The sequence below is a fragment of the Pongo abelii genome, chromosome 2, assembly GCF_028885655.2.
Source record: "Pongo abelii isolate AG06213 chromosome 2, NHGRI_mPonAbe1-v2.0_pri, whole genome shotgun sequence".
NCBI lineage: Eukaryota > Metazoa > Chordata > Mammalia > Primates > Hominidae > Pongo > Pongo abelii.
In genome coordinates this window covers 92034123-92056206 of record NC_085928.1, presented here as the reverse complement: position 1 = coordinate 92056206, position 22084 = coordinate 92034123, and the positions used below count along the sequence as shown (strand labels likewise).

At 36.1% G+C, this 22084-nt stretch overlaps 1 protein-coding gene and 1 long non-coding RNA gene across 11 annotated transcripts in view; one reads left to right on the top strand and one right to left on the bottom strand.

Moving 5' to 3' along the window:
- The window catches only part of LOC129058564 (uncharacterized), a 68357-nt gene that overhangs the window by 18015 nt on the left and 28258 nt on the right, over positions 1–22084 (bottom strand). For 4 of the 5 annotated variants that reach the window (XR_008523737.2, XR_010139195.1, XR_008523734.2 and 1 more), the window contains one exon: positions 9771–10333. The exons of the other annotated variant lie outside the window; for it this stretch is intronic. This is a non-coding gene — a long non-coding RNA (uncharacterized LOC129058564). Of the gene's footprint in view, positions 1–9770; positions 10334–22084 lie in introns of those variants that run through there. 5 annotated transcript variants of the gene reach the window in all.
- The window catches only part of PTPRG (protein tyrosine phosphatase receptor type G), a 735254-nt gene that overhangs the window by 706029 nt on the left and 7141 nt on the right, over positions 1–22084 (top strand). For all 6 annotated transcript variants that reach the window (XM_024244436.3, XM_024244435.3, XM_063722016.1 and 3 more), the window contains 9 exons: positions 638–772; positions 2991–3163; positions 4539–4674; positions 5291–5437; positions 7479–7572; positions 8578–8654; positions 9164–9292; positions 13160–13306; positions 14338–14480. In XM_024244436.3, coding sequence (XP_024100204.1) covers positions 638–772; positions 2991–3163; positions 4539–4674; positions 5291–5437; positions 7479–7572; positions 8578–8654; positions 9164–9292; positions 13160–13306; positions 14338–14480 — 1181 coding nt within the window. The remainder of the gene's footprint in view (positions 1–637; positions 773–2990; positions 3164–4538; positions 4675–5290; positions 5438–7478; positions 7573–8577; positions 8655–9163; positions 9293–13159; positions 13307–14337; positions 14481–22084) is intronic.

Here is a 22084-nt window from a genome sequence, read left to right as displayed (position 1 = left end):
ACTGGGTTGATAGGTGCAGCAAACCACTATGGCACATAATTACCTATGTAACAAACCTGCAAATCTTGCACATGTACCCCAAAACTAAAACTAAAAATTAAAAACCAAAATAAAAATAAATAAAAGAAGCTACGCTTCAGGTTCCCTGCTCAAAATCACCACTGCTTCATGTTGTGGAGTCACTGTTTTACTTTTGATGATCCAAGTTACAACAAGAAGAGTCTCACAGTTAGAAGAGAACCTTCCATGAATCCAACCCAGCCTTCCAAATGATACTTAAGCTCCCTTTATAACAAACCCTACCCACATTTCTTACAGGTCAGACATAGAGGTTTCTTTCTTAGTCCCTTTTAAAAATGCATTATAATGCAAAAATAAAAATAAAAACGCATTTTATATTGAAAGGTGATCATAAATACTAGGCCCATTTCTCACATGGTCTTACACAAACTTATCCCAAGCCATCAGCCTTGTCAGAGGTCACACCTGCCTTTAAGCAGTTAAACTCATGTATTCCTTTTTCAGTCAACTAAATGGCAATCTCACCTGTGTTTTAACATTGTCGTTTGAAATTACATTATCAACAGAATTGTGGCATAGATTGCAGTTATACTTTACAGCTTTTTCCTTTCTGCAGCGAAAATGTGATCAGTATTGGCCAACAGAGAATAGTGAGGAATATGGAAATGTTATTGTCACGCTGAAGAGCACAAAAGTACATGCCTGCTACACTGTTCGTCGTTTTTCAGTCAGAAATACAAAAGTGAAAAAGGTATGGAAGGAATTGGGTAGGCTGCCAGGGCATCTCCTTCTTATACTTGTATGAAAATTACTGTACAACCAAGGCCAAATCTCATAACCAACTTGGTTTTTTAAAAAGTACTTTTAAAACATTTTTTCTGAACTTTTTTGATTGACATCAGTGTATGGTGTGAAAGGTATTGGCAAAGCATATAATAGAATTTAACTGGCCTGATTGAGCTCTTTAATCTCTACATGAACAGGCTTCATTTTTTAAAAAAATCATCCTCTTAGGTTTTGGTAATACTCAGCAAATACGGCAGCATCTGTTTGATTTAGCTTTTTTATTCCAATCTTCTGACAGATATAAAGCATTGTTTCCCAAAGTATGTTCCAAGGAATACTTGTCCTGTAAGATTCTTGTAAACATCAGATTCTGCTGTTCAAGAATGGGAAATGAATGCTACATAATATATATCCCCCCACCATTTTAGAAATTTACAGTGAACATAAGTGACCAGAGCACTGGTGTTAACAATAATACCCTTCTCTATAGAACTACTGATACCCTGAGAATCACATTTTTGTGGAAATACTGTTTTCAGGTTATCTCAGTTGCTTTTTCAAAACCCACTTGTCACAACAAATATCCTAGATCAATCATCACAGCGGTACACAGTCCCCCCTTAATTGTGGAAGGTATGTTTCAAGACCCCCCAGTGGATGCTTGAAACCTCAGGTAGTACTGAAGCCTATTTATACAATGTCTTTTCCTATACATACGTATCTATGATAAAATTTAATTTATAAATTAGGCACAGCAAGAGATTAACAGTAATACTGAAATAGAACAATAATATTCTATAATAAAAGTTACATGAATATATACTGTTTCTCTTAAAATACTGTAATTTTTTGGACTGTGGTTGACCTCGGGAATGTGAAACTGCAGATAAGGAGGAAATACTGTATTAAGAACTGTAAATAGATGCTCATTTAAAAATGTAGTTATTCCACAGAACTTAGGTATGGCAGTTGTTTGCAGCAATGGGATAATTTTTTTTTTTCTTGGTGTCTTGGACATTTTGGAAAATGTGATAAAACTGTAGCCTCCTTGCCCCATTTATATTCACACTTACTCACATTTTTATGTAAAATTTCAGTGGCTCCAAAGCCCATCTGTGATCCCAGGTTAACTGTCCTTTCTATGTATGTTTATTTCCCAAAATGGCAGAAATAACATGAATATCAGTAGCATAGCAATACATCTGTGTTCTCTACTATGAAATAGAGCTGCTGGCTGGCTCAAGATGATCAATAACCAGCAAAAAACTTACAAAGCCCAACTGATGGGAATATTTCAGGTATTTAAACAGGGCCCACTTACTCTTGTTTTAGAAGCAGCTTAAGTCAGAGGAAGAAGTCAAATAGGAACTTTAGGTGTTTTACATACTAACAGGAAAAAGTAGAAAAATGAGAGTTAACAGAAGAATTAAATTAAGGCCATCATGGGCCTTTGTACAATAGCACAGGACCAGACACACTTCAAGCTTCAGTGCTGATTAATGACCCTGAGTCATCCAAAAAAAATTTAGAAATTAGGTATTGATAATAAAATCATATCATAGCAAGTAATCTATTTGGGGAATATTTCATCTAAAGTAGTTAAAATGTAAAAAGTTCAGACACTTAAACGAAAACTACTCTGAAAAAGTCATTTATGAAAGTGACAGATAAATGAGACATTGCCTCTGACTCTAAAGACAGAAGTATTTGACATTTAAAATCTTCCCATCACTTCCTGGATAGTTTACAGCAGCAACCAGCACCTGGCTCCTAAAGGTCCAGCCTGGACAGTGGAGAAGGAATGGGAATCATAGCCCACAGAGACATGAAAGCAAAGTACTAAGATCTGGACTTGGGACAGAAAGTCAGGAAATGGAGGCCTTGCAGGAAAAGTACAGGTGCTTTGGATAGTTCCAAATCCAAAAAAACTGATACTAAATGTTCATTCTTAGTACAGTCTTAAACAGTCTTCTCTTCTAAGTGATAGTGACACTTCATATCCAGCTTGGTAATGTCTCCAATTTAATGGCATGAAAGTTGGCTACAAGGGGGAATAACCTAGCCTGGGAACAGTGATTAGGGTGAATGTGATCAGTGGTCATGTGTCCTGACACCCTTACATTATTTTTTTCCAGAATGTCCACCCCTCACCTTAAAGACATCTTTTTTCACTATTCTCATAGGGTCAGAAGGGAAATCCCAAGGGTCGTCAGAATGAAAGGGTAGTGATCCAGTATCACTATACACAGTGGCCTGACATGGGAGTTCCCGAGTATGCCCTTCCAGTACTGACTTTCGTGAGGAGATCCTCAGCAGCTCGGATGCCAGAAATGGGCCCTGTGTTGGTGCACTGCAGGTAGGGTCTGGGAGTCAACATGTGAAATAGATGGGGTAGGGGACTTAGGCCTCGGTGACCTTGGACCACAATGACTGCTACTGCTTTCACTTAGAAGCTGAATCTTCCACAGGAAACTGGGATGGATAAGACCTATGACAGTCTTAAAGAGGCTCTATTCCTGTAACATTAAGAAATCATCTGCTGCTTTTGTGATTTTTAAAAAACTAGATCAATCTCTAGTTTTTATAAAATCTTCTTATTAATAATATCAGCCAGGCGTGGAGGCCAACACCTGTAATCCCAGCACTTTGGGAGGCTGAGGTGGGAGGATCACTTGAGCCCAGGAGTTTGAGACCAGCCTGGGCAACAAAGTGAGACCCCATTTCTACAAAAATTAAAAATAAAAAAATTAGCCAGCATGGTGGCACATGCCTGTGGTCCCAGCTACATGGGAGGCTGAGACAGAAGGATCTCTTGAGCCCAGTAGGTCAAGGCTGCAGTGGGCTGTGTTCACATAACTGCACTCCAGCCTGGGTGACAGAGAAAGATCCTGACCCCCAAAAAAAAAAAAAATTACAAAATCCCCATTGTTTATAGGAAAATTGTAGCCTGATCCTAATAAATAAAAATATGACGTTAAACACAAGAACTTTCCACACTAGAATAGAGATTGTGTTTTTGTAAATGGCTTTTCTGAAAGGTTCTTCTAAATAACAATATTTATAGTATATATGAAAAGATTTCATTTTTAAATTTTTAGTTTATATGTTCCATATAAAATACCTTTTCAAAAGCAATGGGAAATCCTTGTATAAAGCTTGTTTTCTCTCAGCCACAGTAAATGACTTTAGTTGGTTGTTTAAAAATGCTTTTATTCTGTTTCATTTGAAAATGCATTCTTGCCTCTTTTTTGTTTTAAACTTTGGAACTCAAATACATGTCACTTGTTCTGTGATTTATGTTGCAATGCTAAGTGAATAACATATATCATCTAAGGTTATCTAAGTGGGGTTTAGGCTGGGAGTGGTGGCTCACACCTGTAATTCCAGCAGTTTGGGAGGTCAAAGTAGGCGGATCACCTGAGGTTAGGAGTTCGATACCAGTCTGGCCAACGTGGTGAAACCTCTACTAAAGATAAAAAATTAGTCGGGTGTAGTGGTGCACATCTGTAATCGCAGCTACTCGGGAGGCTGAGGCTCGAGAATTGCTTGAACTGGGAGGCAGAGGTTGCAGTGAACCGAGATTGCGCCACTGCACTCAGCCTGGGCAACAGAGTGAAACTCCATCTCAGAAAAATAAGAAAATAAATGGGGTTTAGATTGTAATTTTTCGAATCCAAAGTTAACAGTATGATAAAACAAAAGTGCCAGTTGAGTGTCTTCATTTCTTACAGTGCTGGTGTGGGCAGAACAGGCACCTATATTGTAATAGACAGCATGCTGCAACAGATAAAAGACAAAAGCACAGTTAACGTCCTGGGATTCCTGAAGCATATCAGGACACAGCGTAACTACCTCGTCCAGACTGAGGTAAGGAGTAGCTGCCAGCGTCCTCATGAGATTCTGGCAAATGCTGTAACTGAAATTTGTTAAATGATAGTGAAGAGACAGATTCATTCTTTTAGGGCTTGCAGTAATTTACAGGTTTGTATTAGAAGATGCTCTGACAATGATCCTATTCTTCGGATCACAGTTTTCCATTTCTGTATGGATCTCAACATTTGGATTCCTAAATAACTACACGAGTACTTATGAAAGAGATACAGTTGTTTCAAGAGCTGTGTTAGATGGTAGGGGGAGTTAAACATGTTGTCTGGCCTGAGAAATACATAGGAGAGGATGGTTCTAAAACCCTTCATTGAACACAATTTTTTGTTTGCTTATTGAGTTGAAGCAATAAGGACAGTATAGAATACCATGATCCAGGCACAATATAGAATACGGAGCTAAACTTAACACAGTCTCTACCGTAAAATAAGTTAGGATTGATAAAGTGAGTATTGGAGCAAATCACCTAGATGTAAGTGCTTGAAGAAAATCACTGGGAGGTCCCTGTTAGCGGCAGAATTAAACTAAGGTACACTTCATGAAGGAGTGGCTAACCCTTAACTCTCCCTCAGTGACTACCATGTATTGTACCTCTTAGGAGCAGTACATTTTCATCCATGATGCCTTGTTGGAAGCCATTCTTGGAAAGGAGACTGAAGTATCTTCAAATCAGCTGCACAGCTATGTTAACAGCATCCTTATACCAGGAGTAGGAGGAAAGACACGACTGGAAAAGCAATTCAAGGTAGTGCTTTGAAAAAGTTTCTTTGGCATAAAGCAAGAAAACGTTTTAAATGCCTTGAGTTTGGGGGTTATGTCTTCTTTGCATTAATGTATATGCCGAAATGGATTACTATTTGTATTCCTTGTACTCCTTAAATGTGATGAAAAAGAAAATACAGTTTTGACCTATGTATGAATTGTTGGTATTCAAGTAGATATACAGTGTTGTATTTTCTTCTGAGCAATTTATGACTTTATCTGAACATAAACATCAGCCCCTGGCCATAATGACATAGTACTTTGAAGTCACTCGTTTAGTCCAAAAAATATCCTATTTTTTCTGAACTAATCTATCTTACCTTAATTATTAAGAACGATGACTTGTAGACATATTGTCCTAAAAATATGCCTATTTCAAAAACTATTTCAGAAGATAATTTAGAAATTTAAAAAGAATTACTAAACAATACTAGAGAAAAGTTAACTTTTCCTAAATGGTTGTTGTTTTTCTTTGATAGGGACATGAAGAAGCTTAAAAGCGGTTAAGGTTTATATGGAATTGACTGAAGTAAAGGTGAAAAATAGAGATTATAAGGACTATTAAAATAATTAAGGCTCAGTCATCTGATAATAAATCAAAATTGCTTCTAACTTTCAAACATTGCCTGTCTCTCCAGTTACCAAGTGCTGTCCTATTTATCTTTGTCTTTTAAATTCTATTTTGCACATTGTTCTGTATGTAAATAGTTTCTCCCTTTGTATCAAGATTCAAAGAATGAGATGAATCTACAGTTTTAGTTTTCGTGGTAAAACTTTCCATAGACTCTCAAACTTTCATTTGAATCTCAGCTGAAGAAATGAGACTGCCAAGCAAATTATACCAAGTGATATGAAATGAAAAATAGTTTAATTTCACTGAGTTCAATCATAAAAGTAATTTAAGATTTTTGGCTCCCCATTAACATTCTAACTACTATAAAACCATGAGGTAATTAATAATGAGGACACTGTGTATCATTTTAAATGTTTAACATGAGTTCTTACAAAATATTAAGTACCAGCATTTCTTAAATTCTGCCTTTTTCATTTCTTCAATTTTTTTTTATACATACTTTAAAACTTCATTTAAGAAATGCGACCAGGTAGTTGGTTCTTTTACAGGTACTAACCATTTTAGAGCTCAAGATGAAGAAAAAAACAAGAATCAAACTTGAAAATGAAAATTATATCCAGGGACCATGAGTTTTACTAAAGCATCTGGAGAAGAACACTGATCTCATATACTCCATTAAGATGGATGCCAGCCTCCTAAAAATAAGAATGACAAAATGGTTCAAAGAAGCTACATAAACAGGAATAATAACCAAACTACTGGGCTGGTTACTTACAACAGCCTCAGAACAATGTTAGTTCAGTTCAACAGAAATGTACTGAGAACTAGTTAAGTACTCCTTTATCTTCAAGAAACTTGATTAGGTCGTAATAAATAGCATTAAGCAATCTTTTTTAATGTAGACTCAATTAGGTCTTTTATGCCAGTAAGGAATCACAGAAAAAATTCGTAGCAGCAGTGACATCACATAACAGAAGAATGCACATAGTTCTAGAAATATCTATTGCACACAGTACCTGTTTAGGGCCTGATAGTAGAAATAAGAAAGATACAATCAAGGTCACTGAGAGAAGTACCACTAGGAAAGCACAAGAGTGTTCTCTGGGGCTGGGCATGGTAGATTACACCTGTAATCCCAGAGCAGTCTGGACAACACAGGAAGACCCCAATTCTATAAACAATTTTAAAAATTAGCTGGTTGTGCTGATGCACCTGTGGTCCTAGCTACTCAGGAGGCTGAGGTGGGAGGATCACAGTTAACAGTGAGCTACAATCGTGCCACTGCACTCCAGCCTGGGCAAGAGAGCAAGACCCTGTGTCTTAAAAGGTTCTTTGTGGCACAGAAGTGGTCTTGTTCATCAGTAATCTGATTGGGATTTTTGCCAAAGCATCAAGGAAATGCTATCAATTGTATCTTTGAATGAAGACTAAAATGTTTTTTCTTTTTCAGCTGGTCACACAATGTAATGCAAAATATGTGGAATGTTTTAGTGCTCAGAAAGAGTGTAACAAAGAAAAGAACAGAAACTCTTCAGTTGTGCCATGTAAGACTTTAAAATCAGTTTGTTAGTGATCTTTTATACTGGACTGTATGTTATGTACAGAGGCAGCCACTACTCTGATGCTATTGATAGCACCCTTCAATTGTACTGTACGTGGCTGTATGGTAGAAGGTTTTGAAAATGTCCTTTTAGTAACCTCATTAATGTATGACTTTATACCAGCCTCTTACCTGGTACTACCAAAAGGGAAAATGTTATGCTTATTCAACTAAGGTAGTTTAATGAAACTGGGAGAGGTGGTTGTCAGTGTCAGCAAGTTCCTCCATCTATCTGACGTAGAATACAGCTTCATTTCACCTTGGAATGCAAGAATTGGGTTACTTCTACCATATTATAACATAAAAAATAATAATAAAGCTGCTATTGCTGTGGCATTAACATTCCTTTAAAACTTAGAATCCTGGATTAATCTGTACAACTAGAACTACATTATTCAGTTACTGTGGCTATTGAGATCAAGGCACTGTTGATTGGTGGTGACCTTTGTATAAATAGCTAAGGACATAGCAGAGGACGCTGTCTGTGTGCTGTAGGCATAGACATGGGTGATCATTGGGGAGATTTATCTCTAATGAAAAAGGCCACTCTTTTCTAAGACCATCATGGGCAGAAAGACATGGAGAAAGGGGTTGGTAAAAGGGCAAAGTATATGTTGGCATAATTGTAGGAATAACAAACTAGAGTCAAGTTATCTGAAATCCTCTGTCGTGTCCATATAAAGTATTCTGTTATTGATCTGCTGTAAAAACCTCTCCCACAGTAAAACTGTATTCCTACAATGCCTGTGTCCTTCTGGGTATGTGCAGCAAAATTTCATTTTACATTTTGCCTCAGCTGATAACACTTTAGCTTGTTTAAAAATATAGATAAGTCTTAGAAAGGAAAGCCAGGAGGATATGTTATTCATCAAGCAAATCTCAGAAAGAGCTGTTGGTTCTGTGTGTATAATAAGGCAAATGTGGTGTTTTTGTTTTTTCCATATGATAGCTGAGCGTGCTCGAGTGGGTCTTGCACCATTGCCTGGAATGAAAGGAACAGATTACATTAATGCTTCTTATATCATGGTGAGAGTCAACAGTTAATTATAAATAAAGTCAACTAAACTGAAAGGTGTTAAAGAGCTGATACCACCTGTGTGACTGATGTCATTTTTGAAATAATTTCTCAATGTGTAATATGAAAAGTATAGAGATTTCTGTATCTTGAAACTTTTAGCTTTTAACAAAAGATACCTAATCAGTGCTGGTACAAAAATGCTTAAATTAAGCAGAATGCTTCTTAAGGAATTAATTTTATTGTTAATTTCACACATCTAGTCTTTGAATAAATGTTGAAATTTCCGTTAAGTGAAAACAGCAGGGGTAACTAGAAGTGAACTGCACATGGAGAGAAAATTGTCTGCACAGTGCTAGCAGAAGTACGTCTAAAAATTAGCCACATGTACTGAATGCCTTTCTCAATTATTTTAGTGTAGTCAAAACAATGCTATCTTATTTCATGAATATATTTTACTACCGCAAAGTTAGAATAAAACACTCATATTCACTGATTTTTTTTGTCTTCCCAACTGAAGGGCTATTATAGGAGCAATGAATTTATTATAACTCAGCATCCTCTGCCACATACTACGAAAGATTTCTGGCGAATGATTTGGGATCATAACGCACAGATCATTGTCATGCTGCCAGACAACCAGAGCTTGGTAAGTAAAGCACATCTGCTATATATTAATGAGCCCATGAGGCTACAAGCATAAATTACTTTGATACTTTGCCATAGGGCTATAGTATCCATATATGCTAGGGAGGGAATTTAAAATTTTAAAATTCTCATCTTGAAGTCTGGAGATTCCTTTCATAGTCTCACAGTACTGTCCCTATCAGTTCCATTACTTGAGTCTCTGATGCTATTGATATCACCCTTCAATTGTACTGTCTGTGGCGGTGTGGTAGGTTTTGAAAATGTTTTTAGTAACCTCATTAATATATGACTACACCAACCTCTCACCTGCTGTATGTCACTTTTGAAAAGTAAATAATTGTAGCTTACAGGTACTGAGTATGTAACTGTGTTTACATGCATTAACTTGTTTAATCCTCAACAATTTTAAGACATACATACTATTATTATCTCACGTAATAGCTGAGAAAACTGAGGGAACAAACTTGCTCAAGAGCACACACAAGTAACTGGAGCCAGGATTTCAACCTGAGTCATCTGTCTCCAGAGACCATGCTTATATAATCATTTTACTGTATGTCCTACCCCAAAATATTGTGTCAAAAGTACTAATAATGATTTTTTTTCCCCATTCCATAGGCAAGTCAGATCTACTGCAGGGATAGGCTATTTTGTTCCCACTTAAAGGTCTTTAGGACTAAGCTGCTACTACTTTCCCCTCCCTTAGTCCTTCTCTATTTCAGTCTCTAAACTATACAGAAGGGTGAGCAAGTTTATAAAACAGACTTAAATGTTTCTGTTTACATCTTGTGGATACTTAAGTTTCAGAATTAGCTGGGTCTATAAAAGTTACTATGTGGACATGTGAACCCATAAGGTAAAAACAAAAAACAATGAGGATCTGCCTTTATGACAGTCAGATTAATGAGTTTTTTAATCAAGGAAGAACAGCATGTGACTGAACCCCCAGTCTTGGTGACATGCATTTGACTGTGTGCCCAGTCAGCAGGAACTTCTTCACTTCGTCGCATTTTGCTCCAGCTTCAGGATACCAAGACTGCTTCTGTATGATGGAATGGCAACAAAGTTGAGAATCTTAAACTAAAAGCTGGAGTGTAAATTTTCAAATTAGCTGGCAATAGGGTCTATTCTGTTTGGCATGTGGAAATTGGAGGCACTTAGGGTAAAACGTTCATTTGTTGGATGAATCAGTATTTTGTTATTGTCACTTAACAGAGGGCAATCACCATAAAGCATCTACCCAGCAGCTCATTTGTATGGGGAGGCTGGCGGGAGACTGGACCAAATAAGTGGATACATGTTCTGCAGACACTGAGGATATAGGAACATGGCATCTCAGTGTCTCTCTGAGGCCTCGGAAGGCTAGATTAGAATCATATACAACTGACCTCTCAGTTCTGAGATGGAGAGTTTCATCATTGCACAGTTTTTCCTAAAGATTGATATCTCTGAGTTCTTTTTGTTTGTTGTATTATTACTGCTATACCTTTACCAAGTCATAATTCTGTAAGGAGCCCAAAAGTCACTGCTTCCTAACTCACGAAGTACTGATATAGGTGCCCAGATATCTTTGACCTATAAATATACTTGTAAGCAGAACAGTCATGAGACCAGAGTGCCTGCTAAATTAAGAAGTAGCATTTATTTTTCTTAGACTTTCAAGATGAACCATTTTTCTACCTTTCTTCTACCATAACTCAAATCCTTCGGTAGCCTTTAAGCTAGTTAATTTACTATTCATGTTATCATCATAGTATTTCTTTAAGGTAAGTAGTTTTTATTCCCACTTTTCAGATCTGGAAATTAAGGTTCAGATTAATTTACCCAGGATCACATCCGCTCATAAATCCTATGCTTAATCTGTGCATATTTGTTACATTTAGATGCCCTGTTCATTACCTTATGTCTTTAATATCTGTGTCCTTGGACAAAACCTATTAAAACCCACGACAGTTACAGACTTCTTTTGTATAGACTAAACCCAGTTGCTAATCTGTTTCCCCTTATGCTGAGCTTTAAAAATAAAAATGTACTTGGCAATAAGCTATATTGAAACTTGAAAGGGTGATAAGTCTCATTGGACGTTGGCTCATTTCTAATGCAACAATGTAAGATTAAACAAAGCCTTCTTTGTTTTGAACATTATTCAGAATTATTTCTGAATTCAATGATAGTAGCCAAGTATCCTCAGGAAAATGCCCATAGAAACCTATATACTACAGGAAAACTGCCATTGGAGCTGATTAGGATACATGGTGTACATCATAATCATATTTCTCACAGTCTCCAACCTATGCAACAATTAACTTTGTCTTAGGCATCCATAGTTTTTAGGGATAGAATTCAAGTACCAAGCCTGCATATCTATTTTTAATCTTAAAATGGATGAACATTTAAAGCTTGCCTGATTCAAGGCTGAAAGACTTTCTATGTTATCCCCTCTTGAAATATAACATTGACAGATTTCTTTTAAAACTGCCTCGTACATACAGCCAACCTACTTACTCACACACAATCTTCCAAAAAAGTTCTATCCCTTACCATTTATTAACAGTGTGATTTTAGATAATTTATGGACCCCCTCCCCAAGGCCTTGTGTCCTCATCTGTAAAGACAGGTGATAAAAAATCTCCTCAGGGTTAACATACAAAATTTGCACAGAACTCATACAACTCAATAGTAGAATCATGAAATACCTGATTTAAAAATGGGCAAAAGACCTGAACAAACATTTCTCCAAGGAAGACATAAAGATGGCCAAAAGGTATATGAAAAGATGCTCAATCTCATTAATTTTCAGGGAAATGTAAATCAAGATACCCCACACCCATTAGGATAGCTATTAAAAACAATCAAAAGATACCAAATGTTGGTGAGGGTAACAAAGAAAAGAAAACTCTCACACACTGTTGGTGGGAATGTAGATTGGTAGAGCCATGATGGAAAACTGTCTGGCGGTTTCTAAATAAGTTAAAAATAGAACTACCCTAAGACCCAGCAGTCCTTCTTGTGGGCATATACCCAAAGGAAGTGATATCAACATCTCGTAAAGATATTTGCACTCCCCTGTTCATTACAGCATTATTAGCAATCGCCAAGATATGGAAACAACCTAAGTTTCCATCAACAGATAAATGGATAAAGAAATTGTGGGGTAGGGAGGAAATGGGAAGATGTAAAATAAATCGAGGATACAAAACAACAGATGAGGAAGAACAAGTTTAGAGATCTCATATCCAACATGAGGACTACAGGTAATAAAATTGCACTGTATTTGGGAATCATGCCAATATTGAGTACATTTTAGCTGTTCCTGCCACAAAAATGAAAGTGAGATGATGGGTATGTTAATTTGCTCCTAACTATAGTAACCTTTTTACTATCTGTATGTATCCAACATCATACTAAAAATATACAAGAAAACTTACAATGTTTATGAAAGTCCTTTGCAAAATGCAGTTCAACTACAGAATTATTAACATAATCCATAGGAAATAATTGGCATGTCTTGATTGCTTAAGCAATTGTGAAATAACAAAATTAACTGATCTAGATCGTGCTTTCTTTTTTACTATGTCAATATTACAGAATACTTCTCAACTGTAATAAGTCCCCTATAGTGGGAGTGTTTCAGGTTGCAACACTAACAGGTGAGAGATGCTAGAAAATGATTATCAAAATATATTTTACAATAGAATACAATAACCATTCAACTTGGTGTAATTCGATGGGAACATATAACTCTATGAATTCAGTTTAAAAGATGGCTTGAGAGGTATGGGAAATGACAAAATCAGTATGCAAGAAATAGAAAACAAATCCTTGACAGAACTGCAGAGGCTTTTTTTTGTTTTTTTGGATCCCAAAGGCAGAAGATGAGTTTGTGTACTGGCCAAGTCGAGAAGAATCCATGAACTGTGAGGCCTTTACCGTCACCCTTATCAGCAAAGACAGACTGTGCCTCTCTAATGAAGAACAAATTATCATCCATGACTTTATCCTTGAAGCTACACAGGTAACCTAAACCTCAGTTCCTCACTAATAGCCATACCCGGGCCCTGGATCATCATTCTAAGTAATAATAAAATAATTTACCACCCTCAAGCCAGGCTCAGGCATTTGAGTAAGACTTAATTTTAAATATGTACATTTTCCGTTTTTCTTCCTTCAAATATTTGCTTTTTCCAGCTGGCTAGATGAAATGTAACAGTTCCTCTGATTCAGCATGCATACAAATAGGTCTGTTGACTTAATTATAAAAACAATATACTAGAGCTCAATGTTTCCTTTGCCATCAGAAATGTAAGCTTTGCAATGTGTTGTGGAGATGATAATACTAAGTTTTTTTAAGTAAATATTTTGCTGCCTTCTTGTGGGATGAGTAAGGGTGGGGGGGCTCTTATATTAGTAATTTAAAGGATGAGCCCCTTCCTTGTTTTCCTTTAATTTTATAAATAAGAAAATAGAGTAGGATATAAGGTCTTTGATAATTTACTGTCACTTGAAATTTTTGACTAAGCCAAATGAATTGTTTCACTAGCATGACCTACTTGGTTGTTTGTTTTGAGACAGGGTCTCACTCACAGTGGCATCATCAAAGCTCAATGTAACCCCAAACTCCTGGGCTCAAGCGATCCTTTCACATCAGCCTCCCGAATAGCAAAGACTATAGGCACGTGCCATATGACTGGTTCATTTTTTTTTTTTTTTTTAATTTTTTTAGAGACAGGTCTCCCTGTGTTGCCCAGGTGGGTCTTGAACTCCTGGCCTCAAGCAATCCTCCCACCTTGGCCTCCCAAAGTGCTGAATTACAGGCATGAACCACTACGCCTAGCCATGCTTTAAAAGAAAGAAAAACAAAAACAAAAAAAAACCAAACCAAGAAAACCTTCTTGATATTTTTCTTCTTTTCAGCTGCGGTTTGGTTAACACAACATTGTTGAGTGTTACCTATAACACATGCTTTCTCAGGAACAAGTTCTAGTCATTAGATTGTAGATATGTGAAATAAACGAAGGGATTTGACCCATGTTGTATTGGTTACAGGATGACTATGTCTTAGAAGTTCGGCACTTTCAGTGTCCCAAATGGCCTAACCCAGATGCCCCCATAAGTAGTACCTTTGAACTTATCAACGTCATCAAGGAAGAGGCCTTAACAAGGGATGGTCCCACCATTGTTCATGATGAGTATGTATCTGTTTCTTAATTTTAAAATGTAGACAGTTTTTTTGTTTAATTTCTTGTTGAAAGCAGTAGAAAAGGAAGCCAGAATTTTAAAACCTATCTGCAACCTCAGCTTGTGACAACTCCATGTTATTTCTAATGTGGACATGTACAAAGTGTTGTTGCTCTGTTTACATTTTAATATGTCAAACTCTTCCAAGACTCCAGGTTCTTCTAGAGTATATGTTCTAGAAAGGGGAGAGTATTATATCTTAGCCTACAGAAGTAGACCTGCATGCATTTAGAGGTGTTATGTGTTAGTAACAAATGAGTAAATTAATAACTGTTTACATTAATTAAATACTTTTTAAAAATCCTCACACTGAATTTCAAACACGTGTTAGGGAAATAACCTTTAAAAATATGACTTAGTTGATGAGTAGAGATGAAACTACTAGTATTAATGATAATATTTAAAGTTCATGATGTGTTTTAAAGTCTTCAGTACTGTCTTTTGGGATTTAAAGATAAAGAATATGAATCTCAAAGAGAAAAATAACTTGCACCTGGTCTCAGAGCTTCTAAGTGTCACAATGGTATCCCAGCCCAGCACCTTTACACTTTAATAAGAAGGAAAGGGTCATAGATACATCTTATTGTATATAGATATTTGGAGCCAAACTTCATGGCCTGTAAGTCAGTTGTATAACTGAATTGTTTCAAATCTCACAAACCTTTAGCCAATATGTAATCAATTATACATTCCCAATTTTATTTCAGTTCCAAGGTAGCTCTTGGTCAGCAGCGTTCATTATGTTCATTAAATTACCAACTAGCTACCCAAGTAGCATAAAGTATTAATAAATTTGAAAGTGAAGCTTATTGTGAAGGCTTTTTTTCCTGGCACTAATGCTGTAACATGAAGTACACAAGGGCTCAGCACCTTCACCTCAAATCATAGTACTCTCCTACTTGAAGTAATGTGTACTAGCTGCTTGCAAAAAAAATTTACAGTCTTTCAAAATGTTGGCCTGACTCTTAATTAGTAAGGTGAAAAATTAAGATTTGAAAAGCATTACAGTTGAAACATTAATTAAATAGCACAGTAAGTAAGATCACTGGAAATGTGACAACCATCAACAGTGTTTAAATAGCACAGACAGCCTCAAAATAACTGGGGAGTTGCTGCTGAACTAAAACTTTGTGGTATGCAGTTACAGCATAAAGTTAGGGCATTTTCTAGAATTCCTGGGTTTTACCAGCTCTTATCATCTCTTGTCATCAGATTCTAATGTTACTGCCCAGTTACATGACTGATTTTGCTGTTATGGTAGTACCCCGAGGTGTTCTGTCCTGAAGTCAGTAATGCACCTAATCTTATAGGAAAAGAAAAATAACCACCAGTTAAATACTAAACAGAAGTGTTTGATTCACTTATCTTTATTCAACTTTTGAGTATATTTGTCTTATTTAGTGATTTTTATGTCACATGCTAAATATATATCCTCTCTGGAATTAATCAGATGTATACAGGCCTCATTCTTAGGCCTATATACAAAAAGAGCAAATTAATCCTAAACCAGTAGATCTGCAAATATCATATGGGTGAGATGCCTTAAAAGCCAAGAGTAGAAATGTATTAATTCATTTATCTACTATCTGCAGGGGATAAGTTAATTCCATTGAAATTATTAAAGAGAAACTTTAAAATTTTTAAACAGTTGGTAGCTCTAGTGAAATACTCTGAACAACAGTTCCTTTTCAGTTTCCATCTTACCTACTTTCTGTACCTCTAAACATCACTTCCTGATGGCCTACAAACATGTCAAATTCAGCACAGCTAAAACCAAACTCATCTTCACTGCCTGCCCCTAATCAACTTAACTGTACAGACCAGAAACATATCAGAGTTCTTTTTGAGTCTCCCTCACCTCCAAGTCTAACTGGCCACCAAGTCTTCCTGGTGCCATCCATTCTTTCAATAGACTTTTCAAAATCTTTTACAATCTAGTGTAAAGTTTACATTTCCAGCTATCATCCCAATCTGCCACTGAAGTACTTCCTGCATACCACCTTGCCCCTGCAAATCCTCTTTCCTCTGAGAACCCTTTCATTCAATACACAGTTCAAAAGTCACTCTCTGAGACTCTCTAATTCATCCCAGAGGTGCTAAGCAAAATCATTAACATGACATCCATACCAGATAAATGTCATTCCTGCTTATCATGTCACACCATAATTATTTGTGTACATGACTGTCACTCTCACATTGCTGAGGCCAGCAATGGTAATTTATTCATCCCAGTCTCCACCGGGTGAAACCCAATGCCTGGGACAGCATGGGTACTAGATAAGTATTTGCATGAATGGGTATGTGTTTTAAATTGTGATGACTTACAAACTATTAAGTATATGTACCCCTAAAACTATTAAGTATATGTACCCCTATACAAATTGTCCCCAGAAAGCCTTGCTTTTTGTCTCATTTATTGTTCAAAGTCATTTTGGCTGCTTAAATTCTTCTTTTCAAAGTGTTTTTAAGCTCTGTCAAAAGCAGGAGTGAACAGGCTTGGAGAGAAGGCCTGCACGCATTTGATATGTGAGGCAGAGAGTTGAAATTTTAGTGTGCAAATGTTGTAACATCTATTTGGTCTTCATAGAGATCTTTTTAACATCTCCTTTTGGGGGTGGCAGGTGGTTGTGGGGGGGTCTCAGGTGTGTCCCAGGTGGATGACATTTCTAGATAAGTGAGCTAAGAATAAAATTCCTAACCAAAAAGTAAACTGCTTCTATTTGAGGACAGGCACAGCTTAAAGACAAACTGCTTCATTCTCAGCATTCTATAGTCAACTGTTCAAGATTATATTCTGCTCAGAGGCTGATCTGCATCATTACTGTCAAATTTTAAAAACAGCCTGTGTTCCCACAGAAGATGTTTAGAACATAAGCATGGTTCTCATATGTCTTATAAGACAGCTGTAGATCAGACCTCACCCAAATTACTCCATTTACTCACAGACTGAAGAAGAGTTCCCTTTGCAAATACTTAATTACTCACTCTGGAGGTACATGTATCACCCTACTGGATAGCATAATAATATAAAAATACTATCTGCCTTATTCACACCCATTCTGTCATGAGTGGACAATTAAAAAGAGTTTTCCAGAAGTACATGACATGTGGTAACATCACTTTTAGGGCTAATCGTATTTTAACATTTTCTCAGTTTTAATTTCTAATACAGTAAATATTGACATATACAGCCCAAATCTCTTGAAGGTCCTCAGTAATTTTTTATTTTAATTTGGCCCTGAGATCAAAGAGTCTAAAGACTGCTGAGATATTCTTTAAGCGACACAAAGCATATGGACTGTTTTCTATAGCAAAGGCTGCAAAGACACCCACAAATCCTAACTAATTCCAGTATTTTCACTTTTATTGAGAGCCTTATGGAAGGCTTTCATGTTGTCATTCTTGCCTAAGATTGATACTTATTCAAGCTTCAATTTTCTTGTTTTCCTTTCTGCCCTACTGATTTCAAAGGGAAGCTGCATTTCTTCACAGTGTCAGGGTTATAACGCCGGATTGCAATCTTGGTTATGATTTTAAAAACAGAGTATTAAAAGCTACAATAATTATAAGTAAATATATGAAATAGTGAAAATGGTTAAATGCCCACAGGTATTATCCTGACTATACAAGGAATCACAATGTGTTTTAAAATGAATATAGACAGAGCACTTAAAAAAACATTACTGTACTTCAGGAACTTAAAGTACTTTAATTTCTTTTGTAAAATCTTTGAAGTAAAGGCAGGGAAAGATGAAAAAAATCGGGTTTTTTTCTTAACAACACTAGTTAAATAAGTATTACTTTTAATGGAACCCTTAGAGGAAGTGGCAAACAAAATATCAAAGCCAGTGAATTTATATACTACTCTCATTTTACCTAGGTTATAGATTACTTATATCACTTTTGCACCAAGTCCCTGTAGTTTTAAATGCAAATCCATGAAACTCGATGAAAAGTCCCTGTAGTTTTAAATGCAAATCCATGAAACTCGATGAACATTCTTTAATCCCACTTAGTTCCTAAACTTTTGAAAGAGAATGGCCCTTACTTTTTGTCTTTGCTCTGTCATTATGTTTGGTATGCAGAAGATATTTAAAAGTATCTGTGCATTTGATTGATTTGACTTGCGAGTTTCTTGTCATGTTTAAGCCATATTGTATAAATACTTCCTTAATTTTACTGCTTAATTGAGTGTGGCTAAATACAGGAAAGGCAACCCATGGAAAGGTGAGAATAATCTCACATGGAGTGCATGCATACTCCGTAAAAACATACATGTTACCTGACTTTTCTATCTGGCTGGCCACAGATAGCTTTGAAAGAGCCAAGAAAAAAGGGGAGATTCTTAAGTTTAACCATTTCACTAGAACAGATTAAACAAATGTTAAATTCTTCCCCTCCTAAACAAAATCAGTACTAATGACTTTTTTTAAATACCATGCTAAAATGAGGCCAACTCAGTACAATTTTGAATCTGAGGGAAGACAACATGCTGAACAAGAACCAAAAACCACAATAAATCAGAGTTAATAGAGCAATCATAATAGGGTGTTAAAATATATCCTCATAGGGTATTAAAATATATCCTCAGAGATCTAAAGGAAGATTTTATGAAATGAAGAACATTTATTATGAAATAGGAACAAATTAGGCCTAAGAATGAGAAAATACATTAATTCATGAAACTAAAAACTTAAAAGATAGGATACTAGTGGAGTGTAGAACTGAAATAAAACTAGAATATGGAAGTCATATACAGAAGTTCTAACATATCTCTAAAAAGTTATCCATGGGGCAATAAAAGACAGGTTAAAGAGGAAGAAATAACAGCTGAGGTTTTCTAAAAACAGAATAAAGTATTCAGTTCTTAAACTGAGCGACCAGGATACATTTGATCAGTAGCATTCAGAGAGATTTGAATACCACAGTTAACAAGCGTGATCTAATAGTGATACAGAGAAGTTTGCACCCAAGAGAGACTGTACAGAGAGACCTAGAGTCTCTTCAAACACAAATGGTTTATTTATATACATTGGCCATAAATGGAATTTCAATACATTCCCCCAAAATAGGTACCATACAAGGCCACATTCATTGATTACAACCCACTTACATTAGAAACCACCAGTGAAATAACGTCCCAAATCCTTATAACTAGGAACAACTAGAAACTGAAATCCTTACATCTAGGATTGCTTATAAATAATTCATGGATCAAAGATGTAACAAAAATAAGTATTTCGCAATGTCTAAAACTAAATGATGATGAAGGCACTGCATTTCAAAACCTGGTGAAATGGAACCAAACTGTACTTAAAAAAAAAAAAAAAAAAAAACCAGCCTGTGTAAACTCTACATATTAGAAAGGTTAAAAATAAGCAAACCAAGCATTCAGCTCAAGCCAGAAAAAGCACCAGATAAATCAACAAAAAGTACAAGGAATTAAAAGCAAATAGTAATGAAAATGGGGGCTGGAAGGCGATAGTAAAATTTAAGCAATAAATAGTTTAATAAGAGATACAGTTTTGGAAATATGATGAAGGAAAAAATCTACCGTTTATCTGTAGCTACATTAAAAACATTCAAGAATTGGCCAGGCACGGTGACTCACACCTATAATCCCAATACTTTGGGAGGCCAAGGCGGGCAGATCACCAGGTCAGGAGTTCAAGACCAGCCTGGCCAACATGGTGAAACCCCATCTCTACTAAAAATACAAAAATTAGCTGGACATGGAGGCGGGTGCCAGTAATCCCAGCTACTCCGGAGGCTGAAGCAGGAGAATCGTTTGAACCTGGGAGGCAGAGGTTGCAGTGAACCAAGATTGCACCATTGCATCCAGCCTGGGCGACAGGGTGATACTCCATCACAAAAAAAAAAAAATTCGAAAGTTGTTAATTTGCTTAGGTGTGATAGTGTGTTTTCTTTAAATGCTTATCTTTTAGAGTTTGATACTAAATTATGACTAAAACACCTGAGATTTGCTTCAATATATATTGGGGAAGAAACAGAAATGAGAATGGCCATGAGCTGCTGATCATTATAACTGAATGATGACTACATGAATGCTACTGTACTATTAGGCTTTCGTGTCTGTTTAACATTTTCTATAATGAAAAGCTAAAAATAATACATATTTTAAAAGAAATAAAATAAGCATTTAAGACTTTATAACTCTATACTAATAAATGTTTAAGCCTAGAAATAAGCATAGTAAAATAACATTTAGTGAACACATGGTATGTCGTGTGTGCCAATCTGTGTTCTGAGCCATTTACATGTATCAGCTCAATTTTAAACTCTAGTCTCACTATGCGATCTTGGCCAGTTACTTCACCTGAATGTGCCTTATTTATTCAACCTCAAATGGAGATAATACTGGTACCCATACCATAGGGTTACTGTGAGGACTAAGTCAGTACATGTAAATACCTATAAGAGAACATGGCACATAAAGTACAATACACATTAGTAATCACTAAGAACTGAATAAAAGAATGAGTTTTCCACCTGTTAGGGCCCACAAGTCCTGGCCAAGGCTACATATGAACAGTAACACACAGAAGATTTAATGCAATGTTGATTTAAACAAACAAGGCTTAGCACCAGAATGGAAATGTATAGGCCAAGCTTGCTTATTTGAACACCGATGCAAAAATGACAATAAAAAGCTGTCTAATAAAACCCAGTATATTAAAAGAATTACACATCATGAAAAACTTATCCTAGTAATGTAGGGCTGGTATTAAGCTTTTGATATATTACCAAAAGTTTATCAGTGAATTCAGCACATTTTAAGAGACGTTTCAAAAAAAATCAATAGATATTGAAAAGCATACAATAAAACAACACCCATTCATGACCCCCCCGGAAAAAAAACCACTTAGAGTAAAAATAGAAAGCATCCTCTTTACCTTTATAATTGTTATTTACCAGATGCATATTAGCAAACATTTTAATTTAATATTAAAAACTTAGAAGCTTGAACATTTAAGATACATGATACTTGCTTTCAGTGCTAGTACGTAAGCCTATCTAGGTGCTAGCCAACACAGTAAAAGCAGAAGACAGAAGAAGCGTAAAAGTTGAAAAGAGGGGAAATTCGCATTATTGGCAGATAAAGATGTGGTCAACTACCTACAGAATCCACAAACTATTAAAACTTAAGCAGGGTTCTTCTGTTTGACCGGATACAATTTCACCATGTGAAAATCAGTAACTTTCCCATGCATGAAGTGAAACCAAACAGAAAATGTTATCACAAAAGGAGGCCATTAATAGGGGTAACAAACTCTAAAGTACCTAAAAATTAACCAAAAATGGAATTGGCAAAGACTATAAAGAAAACTATAAAACCTAGTTAAAAGCTATAAAAGGCCTGAATAAATGGAGAAAAGAGACCATGTTCATGAAGAGAAAAACTCAAGATTGAAAAGATGGTAATTTCCTCAGATCCATCTATATATTCAGTGCAACCTAATCAAAATCCCAACAAAAATGTTTGTGTTCCTTAACAATCTGGTTTCAAAATTACTATGAAACACGATGGAGTCGG